The following is a 21926-nucleotide window of genomic DNA, read 5'->3' on the forward strand; positions in this document are numbered from 1 at the left end:
TTTCAGGTGTATAATACAGTGCTTCAACACTTCCATACAATACCCGGTACTCACCACAACAAGTACACTCCTTAATCCCCATCACCTATTTCACCCATCCTCCCACCCACCTCCCCTCTGGGAACCACCAGTTTGTTCTCTAGTTAAGAGTCTGATTCTTGCTTTGTCTGTCTCTCTTTCTCTTATTTTTTCCCTTTGCTTGTTCATTTTGTTTTCTTAAATTCCACATGTGAGTGAAATCATATGGTATTTGTTTTTCTCCGACTGACTTATTTTGCTTAGCATTATACTCTCCAGCTCCATCCATGTGGTTGCAAATGGCAAGATATCATTCTTTGTGTGTACATAACACATCTTATCAATTCATCAATAGATAGACACTTAGGCTGCTTCCATGTCTTGGCTATTGTAAATAATGCTGCTATAAACATAAGGGTGCATGTATCCCTTTGAATTATTATTTTTGTATTATTTGTGTAAACACCCAGCAGTACAATTGCCAGATCATAAGGTTATTTTTAACTTTTTTAGGAACCTTCATCCAGTTTTCCACAGTGGTTGCACCACTTTGTATTCCCAACAGTTCATGAAGTTTCCTTTTTTGCCACATCCTTTCCAACACCTGTTGTTTCTTGTGTTGTTGATTTTAGCCATTCTGACTGGGGTGAGGTGATATCTCATTGTAACTTTGATTTGCATTTCCCTGATGACTGGTGATAATGAGGATCTTATCATATGTCTGTTAGCCATCTATATGTGTTCTTTGGAGAACTCTCTGTTCATGTCTTCTGCCCATTTTTAATTGGATTATTTGCTTTTTGGGTGTTGAGTTTTATAAGTTCTTTATGTATTTTGGATACTAACCTTTTATCATATTTATCATTTGTAAACATCTTCTCTCATTCTGTAGGTTGCCTTTTAGTTTTGTTGGTTGATTCCTTCATTGTGCAGAAGCTTTTTATTTTGATGTAGTCCCAATAGTTTATTTTTTATTTTGTTTCCCTTGCCTCAGGAGACATATCTAGAAAGAAGTTGCTATGGCCGAGGTCAAAGAAATTACTGCCTATGTTCTCTTCTAGGATTTGTATGGTCTTACATTTAGGTCTTTAATCCATTTTGAATTTATTTTTGTGTATGGTGTGAGAAAGTGGCCCAGTTTCTTTATTTTACATGTTGCCGTCTAGTCTTCCCAACACCATTTTTGAAAAGACTGTCTTTTTCCCATTGGATATTCTTTCCTGCTTTGTCAAAGACTAATTGACCATATAATTGTGGATTTATTTCTGGATTTTCTGTTCAGTTCCATTGATCTGTATATCTGCTTTTGTGCCAGGACCATACTGTTTTGATCTCTACAGCTTTGTAATATAACTTGAAGTCTGGATTTGTGATTCCTCCAGCTTTGCATTTCTTTTTCAAGATTGCTTTGGCTATTTGGGGTCTTTTGTGTTTCCATACAAATTTTATGATTATTTGTTTTAGTTCTGTGAAGAATGCTGTTGGTATTTTGGTAGGGATTGCATTAAGTGTATAGATTGCTTTAGGTAGTATAGACATTTTAACAATATTTGTTCTTCCAATCCATGAGCATGGAATGTCTCCATTTCTTTGTGTCATCTTCAATTTCTTTCATCAGTGTTTTATAGTTTTCAGAGTACAGGTCTTTCATCACTTTGGTTAGGTTTATTCCTAGGTATCTTATTATTTTGGGTGCAACTCTAAATGGGATTGTTTTTTTAGTTTCTCTTTCTGCTGCTTCATTATTGGTGTATAGAAATGCAAGAGATTTCTGTACATTGATTTTGTCTCTTGTAACTTTACTGAATTCGTGTATGAGTTCTAGCAGTTTTCTGGTGCAGTCTTTTTGGTTTTCTATACATAGTATCTGTCATCTGCAAATAGTGAAAGTTTTACTTTTTCCTTACCAATTTGGTATTTCTTTTTGTTGTCTGATTCCTGTGACTAGGACTCCAGTACAATGTTGAGTGAAAGTAGTGAGAGTGGACATGCGTGTCTTGTTCCTGACCTTAGGGGAAAATGTTTCAGTTTTTCCCCATTAAGGATAATGTTAGTATGGATTTTTCATAGATGGACTTTATTATATTGCGGTATGTTCTCTCTAAACCTACTTTGTTCAGGGTTTTTATCATGTCTGGATGTTGTACTTTGTCAAATGTTTTTTCTGCATATATTGAATTGTCCAAATGGTTCTTATCCTTTCTTTTATTGATGTGATGTATTATATTGATCGATTTGTGAATTTTGAGTCACCCTTGCAACTCAGGAATAAATCCCACTTGATTGTGGTGAATTTTTTTTAATGTATTAATTAAGTTTGGTAGTATTTTACTGAGAATATTCATCAGGAATATCATCCTGTAGTTCTCCTTTTTAGTGGTGTCTTTATCTGGTTCTGGTATCAAGGTAATTCTGGCCTCATAGAATGAATTTGGAAGTTTTCCTTCCTTTTCTATTTTTTGAATAGTTTCAGAAGACTAAGTACTAACTCTTCTTTAAATGTTTGGTATCCTGTGAAGCCATGTGGTCCTGGACTTTCATTTGTTGGGAGTTTCTTGGTTACTAACTTAATTTCTTTGCTGGTTATTGGTCTGTTCAAATTTTCTATTTCTTTCTGTTTCCTTTTGGTAGTTTATATGTTTCTAGGAATTTATGCATTTCTTCTAGGTTGTCCAAAGTGTTGGCATACAGTTTTTTTTTCAATTTTTAATAATCTTTACTTTTCTGAGAGTCTATAATTAAACATACTGGTTTTTTTTTAAGATTTTATTTATTATCCATTTGAGAGAGAAACAGAGAGAGTGAGAGAGCACACAAGCCAGGGAGAGGGGCAGAGGGAGAGGGAGAAGTAGGCTCCCCCACTGAGCAGGGAGCCTGACCCAGGGCTCAATCCCAGGACCCCAGGGATCATGACCTGAGCCAAAGGCAGACGTTTAACCAATTGAGCCACCCAGGCATCCCTATATTGTTAAATTTCAATTTATAAATACACTAATTGATGTTCTTTGAGCAGCATGGCCAAAGCTTGAAAATGGCTCACTAACATTCTGCCCCAAATATGAGCCGGATGAAAAAAAAATTAAAATGTTCTATGCTTTTTTATTGCACTGCTCCTAACTAAGACTGCCATTTAAACCCTTCTTCCTTCCCACCGTCCATCAAAATGCTGAGCAACAAGTCCAGGAGTCCATGTTCCAATTATAAACAAGGGAGGACATAGACTCATCTTGGTCTTCGTAGAGTTCATCTTCTTCTATTTCAAGTTTACCCATGAACGGAGTGCTGAAAATGTTCATTTGGTGACTGTGATGTTTTAGGACCACATCTTCTCTTTATCCAAGCCATATTGCAGCAGCCTGCCACTCCTTGATGACCCAGTGCTCTTCCTAAAAGCATATTATTACTTCATAGACAGTAGGTAGATAGATCTTCAATATATTTGGAACTATAGAGTAATGGACTTACCTATGTTAATGCATTAAATATAGTTTTATGTATTAAATTTGAACCACAACATTAATCAAAATGTGTTTCTTATTTATTGGTTCAATGTCAATAAGGTAAGACAACACATTTCTATAGACAGTAAGTAAAACCAGAACTAATGCTTTATAACTTTATGTCTTGATTTTAATTTTGAACCACACTATTTGTTCCCTGAAGGGAAGGCACTTTGATTCCAGTTCCAAGAACAAATCATGAATAGAATAAAAATACTTCCAAATTATAAATTTCTTTTCAGATGTTCCTGAGAAAGTCAATAAGGGAAATATATGTTAATCTAATCTGCCTAGGCATGCTGCCATGATTTAGTGATCATAAATATTAATTTCTGTGCCTAAAAGATGAATAAGGGCAGTGAATTTTAAATGAAACTAAGAAAATATTTTTGAAAAGAAAGAAGTGGTCTAAATGAAATATACCTCTTTGCAGTAATCATTTTTAATTCCACCCACTAATATACAAACTAAAACACTTAAACTTTACCTGTCTTTAGGCTGATGGCATTTCTATAAGTCTCTCACAGTGTTATTAACACTAACTCAAGATGAAACTGTGAAGTACTGATGGTAATACTTTGGGAGAGTTTTAAGTGATTGTCAGCTCACAAATAAGTTATACAACTATAACTAGCCTTGCAAAAGTTAGGTACTTGAAGTGGTAATGTAATCCAACAAAACATAGTCTAGCTGTTCTTTATTTTAGCCAAAAGCCTGAGAATTTTTAGAGCTTAGAACTTAATTTTAGATCTTGTAATATTCTTGAGTTACTTTAGAATGTATTTTAAATATATGGATTAGGAGGAATCGTTAATTTTCTGTTTCTTTTTTTTTTCCTATTTGTAGATGAACAACTGCATATCTCAAGCTTTCTTTGTTCTGAGTAATTCAGTAATAAGAAATCAGTCTCTGTTATAATTCAAATATCCTGATATAGTATAGATACTACAGTAGAATAATTACCACTTACTAATAACTTGAAGTATACCAATATTTATAAAGAATTTCCACTGTCCATACAAGTTTATAGTCTGATTAAGAGATGGAGGTATTTATGAAGATACTTTTATGCCCGTTTGTGTGGAAGGGAAAGAGTAATTATCTCAAGTAATATTTTTCCCCTAATTAGAATGTGGTACCAAGAGACCAAGAACATGAATTTGTGTTAGGTTTGAAGAGGTTAATTTCACCTCAATAGTTGTAACATGTATTTTCAGTGATTTTTAAAATGATCTGCTAATTTTAAAGTAACCAAAATTAATACAAAACTCTTAGTTGTGAGGAAACACAAAGCAAGTTAAGAGACTAAGAGGTCTGTTACTATTAACCGAAAAAAAGAAAACAAATCTAAGAATATGGATTACTAAGCTTGGGACAGCAATCTCTTTAATCATGAGTCAGACTATATTATGGATTGTGAGTTACTTCTGGCTGTCCCTAGGAGATGATTTAATATTATTCATTGTCTTCTGATGGCACTAAATTAATCAAGTCTGATATTGTACCACTTGAGCTATTTAGTTTCTTAATGGATGTAATGTTTCTAGGCTTCATAGGTTACAAAACATTAATTCTGAGAGTTTTAATAATAGAAAATCCACACCAACTGTGAGTTATTTTTGACACATAGAATGAATTAGTTGAAAACTCAACCACTTCTTTAAATGCATTCTTATAAATTTAATATATCATCTCCATATTCTTTGATAAGATGAACTGACAATAAATGTTAGGTATAGAAATATCACTTGATGGGGCGCCTGGGTGGCTCAGTTGGTTAAGCCACTGCCTTCGGCTCAGGTCACGATCCTGGAGTCCCTGGATCGAGTCCCGCATCGGCCTCTCTGCTCAGCGGGGAGCCTGCTTCTCCCTCTGACCCTCCCCCCTCTCATGCTCTCTCTCTCTATTTCAATCTCTCTCTCAAATAAATAAAAATCTTTAAAAAAAAAGAAATATCACTTGATGAAACCCATTTACAAATCATTATTTATATTTAAAATTTCTTGTAATATATGTTGAGAGATGGAATAGAATATCAAGAACATCACCACTTGAAATTTTAGTATGTGGTAAACTTCATGATTAAATAAAAACAAAAATAATTTCGGCCTAGAAGAAAGGAATCCCAGTGCTATATGACAATATGGGGATAACATATGGAAGATCATTCATGGATATAATGTTTTTAAGGAGGTAACAAGGAAGAGTTAGTTGCATAAAGATTAGAATGTGGAAAAGTAGGACCTAGATAGTGAAAGAGGTTTAGAAAATTAGCTTTTTTTTCCTACTCAGGAAAGAAGACTGGATAGATTTAATAATTGTTTTCAAGCACTTTGGCAACTGTTGAATTGATCATGATGGCCAGCTGTATGTTCTATCTTCACTGATGATGAAAAACAGGAAAAGTGTTTGAATTATATCATGGAAAGATTTACTTATACCTAATGGAAAGCATAGGTGATCCATGATGTTTTTAAAAGAAATTTTATCATTAATAGAATTTTTTTTTTACAATGAAATATGGTCTCTCTCCTTTTTTCTAAGGATTTTATTTATTTATTTGATAGAGAGAGACACAGCGAGAGAGGGAACATGGGCAAGGGGAGTGGGAGAGGGAGAAGCAGGCTCCCCACAGAGCAGAGGACCTGAAACGGGGCTTGATCCCAGGACCCTGGGATCATGACCTGAGCCGAAGGCAGACGCTTAACGACTGAGCCAGCCAGACACCCCTGAAATGTGGTCTCTTGTTTAAATTTTCTCTTGAGAAATTCTTGTGTAGCCCATGTTTTTGTTACATGACTGGACAGAGGAAACAATTATTGTTTTGCCAAAAAAACAAATTTCACTTTAAGTTCAATTTATGGTTCAACCTCCCAATTTGAAATAAAAATAAATTATTGTCAATTTTCATAATGAAATATTTTAAATAAAATATAGAATAGTATGAAGACCCCCAAAGACTCTTAACTCAGCTTTGTTAATGACCAATATGCAAGGAATCCTGTAAATATCTATATCCCTTTGTCCCTCACATTTATTTTGAAACAAATACCTGCCATCATGTCATTTCATCTGTACATATTTCAGTTTGTGTTGTGAAAGAGTACTCTTGTTTTCAACATAACCACAATATCATTATCATATGCAGGCAGATTAATAGTAATTCAATAATATCATCATCCATTTTTTTCCCCACAGTTTATTTGAATCAAGATAAAAATGAGGTCCTTATCTCCCAATTGGTTAATATATCTCTTAAGTCTTTAATAACATATGTAGAGTTTCAATTTGATGATTTCAACACTGTGGTATTTAGCATATTACTCTGCTACATATTCCTTATAAATTGGTAGCTAGATCTAGAAGCTTCGCAAGATTCATGTTCACTTTTTTGGCAGGAATACTCCATAGGTGATGTTAAATATTCCTATTTAGAGACATGTAATTTCTGGTCATCTCTCTTTCTGTGTTTTTAGCAGCAGTTAATGATTGTTACCTTGATTCATTAATTCACTAGGTGTTACAGGATGGTTGTAATTCTAAATCTATATTCCTTCATTGTTTGTTAGATGGAATCTTTCCAAAAAGGAAAAGCTGCCTTAATTAGTTATCCTGAGTATAGTTCATATAGGAAGGGCAGGAAAATGCTTGTTTGTTTTCCTTTATTTACCAATTTCAAAATAATAACTCAGCTCCTAGTATCTTCAAAGGCAACCAGATATTTATATATATTTAAATATCACTGATTCAGTTTCTTTTCTGGTTATCAGTCTGTTCAAGTTTTCTATTTCTTGCTGTTTCAGTTTTGGCAGTTTATATTGTTAGATATTAATAAGAATTCATGGATTTAAAATGTTATATATTTTAAGTCTTTTGCAGTTATTATTCTGATTGATATCCAAATTGCCTCATCTTTACTTAAAATGATTTTCATCACATTGGCTCCTGAGTCTTTTGACATAAGGCTGATAGTTTTGGAGAGCTTCCTTGCATTTTGTATAACAAGACATTCTAGGCTAATCTTATATACGCTTGGCCAGTATTGAATCAATCCAATTTTTAATAATGGTTTTCCAGCTTCGATAGTTTTTTTTTTAGAAGCACGTATTTTTGCCATAGTAAATAGATTGAAATAAAGTGTAGCACATTAATAAAATTTATAGAGCAGTGTGATCACATTAGGTAAATCCCACATTTTATAGGCAAAAAGAAATCAGCATTCTTCTGAGAAAGATGTAGTACTTTCTGGAAACAAGAAGATGATGTGATGAGTCCTGAATTCTTTTTGGAGCCCAGATTTTGTGTTGTTCATTAAGTTATTAATAGAAATGAAGAATTTAGGTTGGCTGTGAAGAATTGAAGTGATATGGAAGACAAGTTTATGTACTGCTTTTCCAAGTGCTAAACTGCAGATTTAACTTAAGGTAATAAATTCCCCAATTGTTTCCCTTCTCAATCCTACATATGAGGTAATGTATTTTTATTAAAAAGAGAAATAAATTTTCTAAGTTGTATGATGCTATAAGCAAAGTTACTGATAAATAGTAAATGGGTCTTACATTTGGAAAGTTAAGTAAATGTAACAAATCTGAGCTAGAAAACTAACTGTTACCATCTGGGTTAATAGGTGAACATTTTAATCTCTATGGGATCAGTCCCGATAACAAAAATATGATGTGACAGAAGGCTGAGGAAAAACAGCTGCCGACTGAAAGACAATAGGAGGAAAGATAATAGCCCCATCGAGATTATTGGCTTGTATGCTCACAGAGACTTATGTACATTTGTCTCCCTGAAAATGTTTGCAACCTCTTGAGGATGTTAATATGAAATGATAGACTGTCATATGTAAAGAAACAGTCTTTCCCATTCTGTAAGAGAAAGAAATGTGTGTAATGTCTTTGGATCTCACTTTAACCAAAGGTATCACAGACATTACTCTTCAGTAATATCCGAAAGAAGACAGCTGAGAGAGCTGAAAGAAGGGGAGACTATTTTCTCCCAAACCATGGTTCTTTCCGTCAGAACAACAGCATATAGATAAAAGAGTTTTTGATGTGAAGCGGAAATAATCGATGTTGATAAAGATCATCATTGTAGCTTTTTAGAGGAGTCAACATCCCCTCAGTTGCACAAAAATATCAGCCTTAAAAATATATTTGCTGTCAATTTCACAACGTAATTCTGAGTTATTCAAGTATTTTTATCAGTCATCATTTTTCTTTGCCTTCCTAGGCTTATCAACACTGCAAGCTGTGCTGGATTCTGCTGCTGAAAAGAAATGGCAAGTGACTGCTATCAATGTGGGAAACATTAACAATGACAAGAAAGATGAGACATACCGATCACTTTTTCAAGATCTGGAGTTAAAAAAGGAACGGCGTGTAATCCTAGACTGTGAACGGGATAAAGTAAACGACATCGTAGACCAGGTTGGCTACTCTGTTTTCTAATGACACCAAGTATAGAATGTGCATGCAGTGTCAGCATTTGCAGTATTTGTGTGAGGTGCTGAACCGCAGTTCTTCCTTTATGGTTTATGTAGGATGCAGCAAAGATCATCAATTAAATTATCTCTGGCTTTGGTTAGCAATAGCAGATGGTCTTCAATCATGCTGACACATCATATTAATCATTAACTATATTAAATATGTAACTATTGAGTCTTCTGTTTTATATGGTAAGCATTGCCCTAAACTTCGATATTTTTAGTTGGAAATTTAAAATTTAACTTGTTGAACTTTTTAGAGATAAAGGAATAGCCACCAATTAAGTGAAAATAAGGCTGGGGTTCTAAGGGAAATGTGAGTAGTTCCTGGCAAAACATGGAGAACGTCAAACATTAGAGCACGGTATGGAACATTAAGCCTATATTGTCTGAATGCATCTGAGTCTTCAGAGAAAGCCTGTATGTAGGAGAGACATAGTCTGTGTTTGATGTTTGAGAAGCTTACTGGACATAAGGATGTTTTATTTGTGCTTACCATACCACCTTGATTCCACTTAAGGTCTTTTAGGATAGGACAGCCATTCAGTAATATCCTAATGATAAAAATAAGATCCACTATATTATATACATAGGTTAAGTGACCAGGGATGTTGGTGAAGCAGCATCATGATTTAATGTGTTAAGATCTGCTTCACTGGGTATCTGCTTCTTTTCCCAACTGATAAATGTGTGTGTGTGTGTGTGTGTGTGTGTGTAATGGCTGCTAGTTCCTTGGGATAATATAGGACTGGAAGAAAAATATGCAGCTAAGTATGCATTTCTAGGTCTTTCTAGGCTTTGCGGAGACAATTAATTCACTAATTTGTATAACACAAAGCATTTTGCAAACATGAATGTTGATGCAGCTTTAATTGATATGTAATAATATAGGCCCTAAGACATACAAAATGGATCTTGCATAAAATATTAAATAACTGGATAAAACTAACTTGTTATGAGAAAGAGCTAAATGTTATTTGCCAGAGTGGTGAACATTTCCGTGGAAAAATCTTGATTCCTGTCTCAGGAGATGAAGTTAAGGTTGTTTTTAACCTGAAGGTCTCGTGTTCAAATGTGAACCTCAACAACTCATTTGAATTTCATAGGAGAGTCTCATTAAAACTGAATTTTAGTAATAGTTATTAGTCTTTTTGTAAAGAATTTATGTATTCATGGATCATCATAACAGATGATATATATATATATATATAAATGAAGAGAACAGGATGTTATGAAAAAAATTTAGATTAGGAGATCATGGAAGATCTTTAAGGAAGAGAGTTTACCACGCAAAAAGTGGGCTTGAAGTACATTTCAAGAAAAGGAAACACTATTTACTTATTCATCTATCAGTACTTATAAGAGAACAGAGGTGATGAAACTTTATTGTTATAATAGCTTAAAGTTAGAAAGAGAATCAATCTTTGTTGATTATGAGTATTTTATCATTCAACAAATCCTTGGAGTTACTTATTTCTGATTGTGATTGGGTGGGAAAAAGGACTCAGCCATCAGAAACATTTAGAAATCAATATAAATTTAGTATTGTTAGTGCAATGTTAATGATTATTATAAAGCGAAAATGTGATAGTATGGTCAACATGAATTCCTATGTAGAGGCAGAGCTAGTAAATTTTCATATCCCCTCCCTTTCTTTCAGTGAACGCTAAACTCAACTATTGCTAGCACCATTTATATGATTTTGTTGTTGTTGTTGTTGTTTGTTTGTTTTTAATTCCCAGAAGGAGGACATACATGATTCAGAAAGTAGAATGAACAGTAAGCAGAATCAACAGATGTCAGTAGAAGTATGAGGGACATAATCAATTCAATTCAAGTGATGCTAATTAATATATTTTTCATGCAGAAGGACATCTTTTCTTCACAATTTTCCTTTCAATACAGAGGGTTCATTTTCTTGGAAACAGCGATTTAGTTGTATTACATAAAAATAGGTTAGAAAATGATATAAGCCCTAACTCTCTTCTAAATAGCCATCACTTAACATCAAAGGGGCATTTGATGGAATCTTTCCTAGGATTTTTGCCCTTGTTGTTTAACTAAATGCATTGCTTTGGAGTACCTGACTTTGTCTGGGATAAGGGAAGGTCAGGGAAGTCTTCTCCCAGGAGGTAACATTGGGCTGAGATTCCTTGTGCCTGAAGCATTAATAAGACAAATGATATGGTGGTGGAGAGAGCTTTCCAAGCAGAGGAAATAGAATATGTGAAGTCCTGAGGTAATGGAAGGAAGCCTTTTCATGCACAAAAATACTTAAAAAGAGGGCTGATGAGACTCTAGTATAGAGAATGGAAAAAGAGGGTCTGGAGAAGCTTGCAAGATGATTGGACTTTGTAGCATAAATTAAGGATTTTGATTATTATGCTACAAGCAATGGGAAGCCATCAAAACTGTCATCAGGGAAATGGTTTGAAATTTGGTCTGGGTAAATGAGGCTAATGGTTTGAAATTTTGTCTGCAGCCCTGCCGTTTCATGCTTTCTATTGGTGTGGCAGTTCTATTAAACATAAAAATTATATTTGAATATCTAAGTACTAGGACTATAGTGAGGTCATTTCACCAATGTCTACTCTCTTGAATTGCTATAGATCAGTGAAAAGTCACATCGATTCAGTAATGCCCCAAACTGTCGTGAGCATTACCAAGACGACCATATTTATCTTGCCATTGAGTTTTGACTTAGATTTGTGGAGAAAGATTAGCTTCTCTGATGTTTTGCTGCCTCAAACTGGAAATAAAAATGTTCATTTGAACTAAATTGCAAACATTTCAAGACTCTTAAGATGGGAATATTATTTTATAGATTCATATAAGAATTATATGCCTATTAATATTTTTAAAAATTTATGTTCTACTATAAGTTTGAGTGTCGATGTGTGAATATAAAATCTCAGGTGTTGGTTTCAGCTGTCTAATGTTTTAGAAAAATAGCTTTTGTAGGAATAAAATTGTGACTTATTATGGATTCAATATTCTTTTCATTTTACATTTCTTAAAATCTTGTGACCTTATTTTCACTGTTGACTAAACTGAAGTAATTATTTGTTCAGTTATTGACTTCTTGAAAGATAGCATTTATAAAGCACTAAAATGTATTGTTACTTTTTTCTGAGAGAAATAGTCTCTGGATTTGATAATTGTATTTTGTCAAGTAGGACTCATCATAGAATATCAGAAAATAAAATTCCACTTTTTTCCTCAATTGGGTCATAACATCAATAATTTTAATTTATATTATTTGCATGTATTAAATAATTGTTTCTTTATCTTTGTTAGGTTATTACCATTGGAAAACATGTTAAAGGTTACCATTATATCATTGCAAATCTGGTAGGTGAATTAATTGATATTTATAATTTTAATAGAGTTACTTATAAAATAGTTTTGAATGACCAGCATTTATCAGTGTTATTTTTAAAAACATATCTTGATTATATTGATCAATTAGAAGTGATAATATTTTTCTGAGTTTGTGTTTTAGACTCACTTCCCACTTTACATTTTCTAATCAATTTCCTATTATAAGTGATGTAAGCAATATTTGACAAACTTTATAAATTGTCTTAGAAGGCATATTTAATTATGGAAAAGTTTTCAAAAATATATAAAGTTTAGTTGTTCAAATTTCCTCTTGTTTCTCACTATCACAGTGTTTTATAATTTTTCCCTCTGTGCATTCCTTTAAAGTTTTTAGTAAATATAGTATCTGAAATAAATGCACATCTGGGAGAATACATCAGTGAAAAATTAAAGCTGCAAATGTCAATAATATTAATATATTATTATTTATTTCTGATTTTCTATTTAATATGTAAGCAACACAATGAAATTAAATCCATGTACCTGATCACTTTTTCATTGGGATTTCTGTCAAATTACGATTATACTGAATATCCAACTGGTTAGTTGTATCTCCCTCTCTTAAGTATAATCAGAGCCAATTTAGAATTATTGTTAGATATTTTTTTCAAAATAGTTTTCAGATCAGTAGTAAAATGACCTTAAGCCTTTACCGTTGCAAAAGTTTATGTTCTTTGAGGAAGTATGATCTTACTGGACTGAGAAAACTGCCCTCCCCAAACTCAGGAAGATAATAAGAAAAGGAAGGAAAAAATGAGAACTTATTCTAAATAGCATAATAGGACTCTGAAAAGGTTTCATATTTACCCAAATGTAGAATTCTTTCTTTATTTTTTTTCTTTTGTTTGTTTGTTTATTTAGAAAGAGAGAGGGAGAGAGAAAGAGGGAACGAGGCTAAGGGCAGAGGGAGAGGGAGAGGGAGAGAGAGAATTCCAAGCAGGCTCTATGCTCAGCATCATGGAGCCCTACTCGGGGCTTGAGGTCTTGACCCTGAGATCATGACCTGAGCCGAACCAAGAGTCAGCAGCTTAACCCACTGAGCCCAGGCACCCCTGTAGATTTGTTTCTGTAGGTGGTTTCTGAAATATTAGATTGTTATATCAGAAGACATTCTTTCTAGTAATGATGGAAAAAAAAAAAAAGAACTTTACAACTGATAGATACTGTTTTCACTAGAAGGTGGCACCAGTGATTTAGAATATTAAATCTCAAACCTGCATGTTATTAGTAGAAGTTGATTGTTCAGATAAAACTTCTGTTTACCAATGAAATTGCTAACTACTATAAAATTCATTAGAATTTATCCATTAATATGATATTATAGATCCTAAATGACCCCCTACCAGAGAAGCAAGGGTTAAAATAGATGAAGCTCTGTATTCACTCTCTTCAGAGCCACATTCTGTGCAAAGAACAGCCTGGACAGTCAGTCCCCTGTGTGAATTGTGCCATTTGATGAACAACACAGAGCCACATTGAAAGCCGTGATCTTTAAAAATGTCCAGATGGAGAAGATTATATTGGAACATTGAGAAATAATGACAGAAGGTGGCTCATCAATTTGAGAGTTGATATCTGATGCTATGAAAAGGAAAGAAATGTACGGATGACCAAAGTAAAAAAATAAATAAAAAAATAGAAAACAAGAGCCTGCTGCTGTCATACTTCTAGGGAGGAACATACCTAGTATTTTATCTGAATTCAAATTCTGCTTTTCCATTTCTGAATACTTGGTATCTTCACCATATGGAACTTCTAGTGAATCAGTAAGTTCAAGGATCTGAGGAGTGCTGCACTTTCTGAGAACTTAGAGCTTGAAAATTTCACTGACATTTAAAATTGAAGAATGCCATTCAGAGTTGAAGAGCTTTCATCTTCCAAACTCTTGGTTTGAGATGTCCCCCTTCCCCTGTCCAGGGTCTAATGAGTGTTAAAGGAGGTGGCTATAAAAGGTAGAAAAGTCCTCAGATACCATTATTGATGAATTTCCTCAGGAATTGGTAATGCTTGATTAGGCTCCCAAAACACAGATTGTGATTAAGTTCCTGATATAGCATTTAAAAGGATAATTTTTACATAAAGTGATGAAGAAGTGGTCATGAAGGGATCCAGTTCTCATTTCTTCAACCCGTAGATATGGACAGAAAGTACTGCAATCCATCGCCACCTGCCTACCTTACAGTGAAGCACATTTGTCAAGGAGCCTACCCCATGCACATGGAAATTCCAAGAAATGTTTTAGTGTCTAAGTGTTAAATAGCCAAAGAGAATCACGCATTTGAGAAAAGTCTGGTCCATGAAGGATGTAATACAAAACAAACAAATAAATAAATGAATAAATAAAATAAACAGAAAAAGGGCAGGCAGAAAACACAATAAAAATGTTTAAAATTGTAATGAATATCTGCAGAGAAAGAGAAGAAAATTAACTATCCATAAAGAAGGGGGAATAATGAAGAGGGAGGAATTGGAGGGGGAGACGAAACATGAGAGACTATGGACTCTGAGAAACAAACTGAGGGTTCTAGAGGGGAGGGCATTGGGGGGATGGGTTAGCCTGGTGATGGGTATTAAAGAGGGCACGTACTGAATGGAGCACTGGGTCTTATACGCAAACAATGAATCATGGAACACTACATCAAAAATTAATGATGTAATGTATGGTGATTAACATAACATAATAAAATTAAATTAAATTAAAAAAAGAGAGAAAGTATGTTATGAAAAAAAAAACTCAGGGAATAAGAAAGACCTATGGGAAGTTTTTTTTTTTTTTTCTAAAATAACAAGTAAAATTATATGACTTTGATGATAAGGTTAAGAAAAATCTTCCAGAGTATATAACAAAATGACAATACAATATGAAGTGGTGTGTGCAGGGAATTTGTGAGGAACTTAGATGTTTAATCTAAGAGTTACAATATCTTAATACTAGGCATTCTAGAAAGACAGAATAGTGAAGACAGGGGAAAGAGACTATCAAAGAGCATTCAGAAAAATTCCCAGTACTCAATGACACAAATATGCCCACTGAGTACACAAAACAATGAAAGAAGAGAGACTTCTTTCACGTTTCAAAGAAAATGTCGTCATGAAATTTCAGAGATCAATAGAAGATCTTAAAAGTTTCGGACAGATGGGAGGTGGAGGCAGAGAGGAGTATGAAGCAGGTCACATAAAAAAGTAATTAGAAATAATGACATTGTATTTTTCAATAGGAACAATAAAAGTCAGATTATGAGAGTCTCAACCTAAAATTTGGTACCCAGCCAAAATAATCAAGTGTCAGAGCAAAATGAAGATATCTTGAGACATTCAGTGTCTCAAGAAATTTACCTCCAATGTGTCTGAGGAAAGTATTGAGGGCTCTGGAAGAAGAAGGGAGTAAAACATGAGAGAATAGTGATCCAGGAAGTGGGCGAACAAGTCGGAAACATGGTGAATGGACACTCCAGAGGAACAGTTGCAGAGGAGATGGAAAGAGGCACCAATTCAGAAGGTCTCCTGTCAATTAAATATTCAGAAAAAAAGAGAAACAGATTACTTGATGTATTTGATATTACTTAAAAAAATTTACTTATATAAACATGAAAAGTTCTCATGGAGCAACTAGAGAAAAATAAGGATAGGTATATAGAAAACTATAGTAGTGAAAAAAATGAAGCAATTATTAACGCCAGACCTGGGTGGTTCAGTTGGTTAAGTGCCCAACTCTTGATTTCCACTCAGGTCATGATCTCGGGGTTCTGAGATCGAGCCTTGCCTCTGTGCTGAACTTGGAGCCTGCTTAAGATTCTCTCTCTCTCTGCCTCTCCCCCTCAACTTGTGCTCTCTCTCTCTTAAAAAAAAAAAAAAAAAAAAAAAAAAAACCGAAAGAAGGAAAATGCAGTCCTACCACATTATTTGACTTTGTTCTGAATAATAGAATTATAAATACGAAAACCATGAACATGGAAATGAGTGAACAGGTAAATGTGAATGAATTATATACTCATCTGACAGAAGCAGAAACTCAATAAAAAATATCTAAAATGGATAAATTAAGAAAGAATAGTGAAAAGGTGTCATACAGAAATATGGAGGTAAATATATGAAAAACAAAAATTACTGAAATTTATTGCTTTGAAGCAGCTTAACTGGAGCAGGGGTGGGGCAGAGCAGAAAAGCTGTGACTTTTGTTCTATATATTCTTGCACTATTTGCATTATTTTAATGAAAAGAAAAACCAAAATAATGAGCTAATAACAAAGTAATTATCCTTCTTCACACAAATAGTATTAAAATATGTTTTTTAATATCAATAACAAAGAAAAGATTCTCCTGTATTTTGGATTCAGGGATGTTTTCAATCCTATGCAGAATAATAAGGAGTAAATGTATAAGGTAAAAATATTTATAATTGTGATTTATTAAAATTGTGATTTCATCTTTGAGAGAATGTACTCTCAAATTGAGATAGAATTTATGACAGCACAATATTTGAAATCAATGGAAGCACCACATGATAGTTTTACTAATGACTGAATTCATTCTAATAATGCAAGTGATTGATTTTTAAACTTTCATATATGTTATAAAAAATTAAGTTGCATACTTAATATGAAATTATTTGACTGTTCTCAGATAATGACTAGGCATTTAGTACTTTCCATTCTCCTTTTAAAGATGTTTTATCACCTGAGAGAATGAACAATTTAAATAGGAATAACTTGCTTACCATTTTGTAGCTCTTGGGAACTAGCTTTATGTTACTGAGTATCTCTAACTCTATGGTAGTGCTCTGTTGTAGATTGAATAAATAAAACCAGTACATATATATATATATATACTTATAACAGTATTTCTCAATAAAATAGAGAGCTTTTATGTGAGTACAATCAATAAAAAATCATTGATTAAAGATCCACTGTGATGCCAAGATGGCAGTAGGTACTGGTTCAGAATATTGGCTGTAAATACACAAACATTTACTCTAGGCTTTTTATCGCTCTTGTGTTCTCTGACATTTGTAAAACCACAATGTATAGAGTTATTTGGTAAATGTTAAGTTCTCTTTGATTCTCAGGAAAGCCTGACATACGTTTTCTATGTCTAGGGATTTACTGATGGAGACCTATTAAAAATTCAGTTTGGAGGCGCAAATGTCTCTGGATTTCAAATAGTGGACTATGATGATTCCCTGGTATCCAAATTTATAGAAAGATGGTCAACACTGGAAGAAAAAGAATACCCTGGAGCACACACAACTACAATTAAGGTATATCTCTATCTACTAATATGTACATTTACATCTGTGTCTATATATCTGTATCTTTATCTATCCATATCTAACTGCTGACAAGTAGCCTGTTCTCTGGGACACTCTAGGAAGAAGATAAAAATCTTAATTTGTTTTAGTAACTAAAAACAATAAATGCTTTATGCAATCAAACAAGGAATCTTTGAATTCTAAATGCAGTGCACTATTCTGATATGAGCAATGCCCGGACTCATCTTTTATTCTCCATGGGTTTGGACTTCCCTTGTTTATTCAACATATTTTATTATTCATACACCTACATGCATATATTTACCACTAAATATTAAATGTTTCTGCTGTTGATAAGAAGGGCTTTTTCCCTTCTGTTGGTCACCTTATTGACAGCAGAGATAAGAGTGGATCATAGAGTGAGTGGAATGAGAGGATCACATTCTTTATTAAACTAGACTTACAAAAAGTAAGAGCAAAAATTGCAAAGCATTTCAAATGCAGAGTGATTTCGTTTGTTTATTTGTGTATTATCAAGCAGATTGTGTATGAACCTGTCAGGGATAGTGTTATTTCAGTTGCTCTCCCTGTTTATACATCAGGCAGAGGTTTTGTCATTGTTGTTTTCTGCACCTAATGGAAAAAAAAAAAAAGATATGGTTGTTTGGCTTTAAATTTGTGTCTGACTGTGAGACTGGCCCTAGGTAAGGATTAAAAGCATTGAATTCTCTACTTTTGGGTATGTAAATGGATCCTGTTAATTTTAAGTTAAATTCGTGAAAGCATCTCATAGAATGTTAAAGAATAGCCCAGAGTTCATTTTTTCTCAAAACTAGGTGACTTCTTGTTTGGTGACCTTGACTGATACTCAACATGTACATGGTTTATAACAGTACTGTGGGCTTGTAGGGGTACCTTCAGGTAGCAAAGCTGATGAGAAGACAAATGGACATCTAGTCTTTTCATTGGTGTCAGGGTGTGTCTCCACCTGCTGCTCTCATTCTGTGGAATTTCAGGGTTCCATCCAATCCAAGGTGGTGCCTTTTAAGCTTTCTGATGAAGATTGCATGTGGCATTCATCACCAAATAGAACTAACATGTTCCTTTTGAATACTCGATTAGTCATCATGTTCCTACCATTGCTGTCTACTGTGAGAAGAATGAGAGCAAAATGAGATGACTATTTTCTCATGGAAATCATATCATTATTGAAGTGCATGGTCATGTAACAAAATGCAAGGCAAATTTGGGGTATGAGAGATCTAGCAATGCATTCTGTTAACATTTTCACCAAAACCTAGCTCTAGATTTCACTCTGTTGGGAGCTTGCTCCCTTCCTGCTGTAGTACTTAAAAAACAAAAACAAAAACAAAAACAAAAAAAAGAATCTCATTTTGATAATCCCCAGTCGAATGGAGAAGACTAACATGTCAATTAGCAAACGTAACAGAGAATGATGCATGTAAGATATGCCAGCTCCCCAGCATATGATTAGGACAGTATGGAGGAAGGGATGTTAAGGAGGACTCTCCAGAGGTGGGGCATCTAGGCAGGGCTTTGCACGTGGTTGAGCAGGAGAAAAAGTATGGGAGGGTGCTGGGAAAAGAGCCTGTACACAGACTCAAAGTGATACAAGAGCATGACAGAGTCAGGGAACTGTAGTTTTCCTTCTGTTTTTGTTGTTGTTGTTGTTGTTGTTGTTGTTTGTTTGTTTTGTTTTGTTTTGTTTTGATTTCTCCGCTGTAAAAATTTAAAATATTTGGGTTGGATGGGAGATGAACATTTTATGGGAGTTACCAAGAGATAAGGCTCTTCAAATGTCAACAGATATAAAAGATAGGAATTACAGGACAGGGCTTTCACGATTTTTGTTTGTTCCATGGGCAGAAGAAAGGAAGAAAAACTAGTTGGGGGACGATATAGTATTTTCTAATATAAACAAGTAGCATATCTTTGATATATGATCCGTTTAAGGAAGGAAAGCAAGAATATTTCCTAATGAGATTATTTCTTTCTCTGTTGTCTTTGGGTCATTGACTGTACCAGGTACATTGCCTGATAATTTAAATCACGTTTTATTATCACCACAATAAAAACTTACAGGCATAAAAATCTGTAAAAACGCAATTCATTACATGAAATTCTCTGCATGGTTAGGCTTTGGAAATAATATAAATTATTTCAAGTTGTAGGAATATTAAATAAATGATTGTTTTAAAGTTTTGTCTCCTCCAAAAGTTAACAAAGCTTCCATAGTTTCTTAATTAAAATCATTCTTATTCAATAAATACAAGTAAAATATAAATGTTTCAATGTTTCACATATTTTAATAACCACAAAATATAAATTACAAATGTTAAATTTATTCATTCTTATACTCTGTACAAAAAATAACTCTAGAGTCATGGTACTGAGATTTTAAATCTGACTCACCAATTTGCTAATTTCAGGCAACATTCATTCTTTATTCATTTATCAATCCATTTATCCATTCAATACATATTTATTGAGTTTTTACTCTGCAAGCTGGCACTGTTCTAAATGTCAGAGAAATGACAAAGTTCTAGTCTGAGAGCATTAAGGAACTACCAGAAGAAAGTGATTATCATGGTTTTGATACAGGAAGATTACTGGCTACCCCCTCTTTTGCAACATTGTCTGCTGACAATAGATTGTAGGGTGTACATCTGATGGCAGGTGAGCTTTTAGGAAGATCACAAACAATCCAGGCAGCCGATGCAACTGATCAAGGTTGTTTGAACTGTGGTGATGGCACCAGGGTGGAGGGAAATCAATGGATTTGCTATAATTGCCAATTATTTCAGATTTCTTTATTTGTAAACAAAAAAATTATTGCAGAAATCATAGCCATTCATTATATAGTAATATAAATTCAGTTGAAAGGTATCTGTGGGTTAAAAACAAGATTCAGAAAGGCAGTCTGCCTCCTGACCCCAATCTACTACAGTGCTTTACACACAGTACACACACAGTAGATATTGGTTGAAATGAAAAATATAAAGAAACCCTTTGAAAATAACAAATCACTGAGAAAGAAAAAGAAGCAATTATCATTGCTATGAAATTTGGTTAAAATTTCTGTGCTAACATTTGTTATGTCCTCTTATTCAGTCCTAGCAGAAAAGTAGTGTTATTTTACCTGATGAACTGTAGGATGACTTTAGTCATCAGACCTGAACCATCATGGCACCTAGATTTAAATGGGGCAGTTAAAGTGACCATTTTACCTTCCTTAAAAAATGTTTCAAAAGTGGCAGATAATAAAGATGATTTGCCACTCTCTCAAAAATAATTTACAAATATTTCTTTTTTTTTCTTTTTTTTATTCTGTTAATCCCCATACATTACATCATTAGTTTTTGATGTAGTGTTCCATGATTCATTGTTTGCATGTAACACCCAGTGCTCCATGCAGTACATGCCCTCTTTAATACTCATCACCAGGCTAATTCTAACTAGCAATGAATGAGAGTTCCTGTTGCTCCATTGATGTTGAGTTTCTGTGAAGATATTGTGACTTTATGCAGTGAAGTTTCAAAGGGCATATATTCAACAAGCTTAAACAGCTTTATCACAGACACCTCTTTTGCAGAGGGTAGACTGCAATTAAATTTGAAATTAAGACAAGTGAATAAACAAGTTTATAATGTATTTCCAATACTGTTTTTTTTTTTTAATGGCTCTAGTTGATTCTTGGTCATTGCCCAAAATCTAGAAAGAGAGGAAGAAAGAAAGAAAGAAAGAAAGAAAGAAAGAAAGAAAGAAAGAAAGAAAGAAAGAAAGAAAGAAGAAAGAAAAGAAAAGAAAGAAAGAAAGAAGGAAGGAAGGAAAGAAAGAGACTTTCTAAAAGTTTTTCTTATAGGTTTACTTATTTTTCCTAGAGCTCGTCTTTTTTGATCATTTTGATAATATGATAAAATGTAGAAATTGAGAATTATATTGTAAGATTCTCTAGGGAAATATCATCAGCGTACAATAATTTCAATCAAATAAGTGATGCCATTTAAAAAATGAGTATATAAAATTTGTCAGGCCATAAAACCTTTAACAACCCAAAGTATGTTACACAGAACATTATTTTTATGAAAAGTAATTGGCATTAAGAAATTTTTAAAATGGTAATTTGTTTGGACAATGAATGTTCTTCAGACAAAGCTAAACTGAAATTGTTACTCAAGATTTCTTAGGGCCTTTAATAAGCCAATGTGAGAATCAGTTTCTGAATTTATTCATTCACGGACTCTTTTGTAGATTAGGATAGTGGTTTTCA

General features: G+C 33.7%; 1 protein-coding gene across 3 annotated transcripts in view; it reads left to right on the forward strand.

The window, feature by feature from the left end:
* Positions 1-21926, forward strand: part of GRIA2 (glutamate ionotropic receptor AMPA type subunit 2) — a 140014-nt gene that overhangs the window by 71767 nt on the left and 46321 nt on the right. For all 3 annotated transcript variants that reach the window (XM_045879367.2, XM_045879368.2, XM_045879369.1), the window contains exons 4-6: positions 8754-8950; positions 12304-12357; positions 17483-17644. In XM_045879367.2, coding sequence (XP_045735323.1) covers positions 8754-8950; positions 12304-12357; positions 17483-17644 — 413 coding nt within the window. The remainder of the gene's footprint in view (positions 1-8753; positions 8951-12303; positions 12358-17482; positions 17645-21926) is intronic.

This window comes from Mirounga angustirostris, unplaced genomic scaffold, assembly GCF_029215605.1.
Source record: "Mirounga angustirostris isolate CCGP_5_RB_7025 unplaced genomic scaffold, mMirAng1.0.hap1 SCAF_2, whole genome shotgun sequence".
NCBI lineage: Eukaryota > Metazoa > Chordata > Mammalia > Carnivora > Phocidae > Mirounga > Mirounga angustirostris.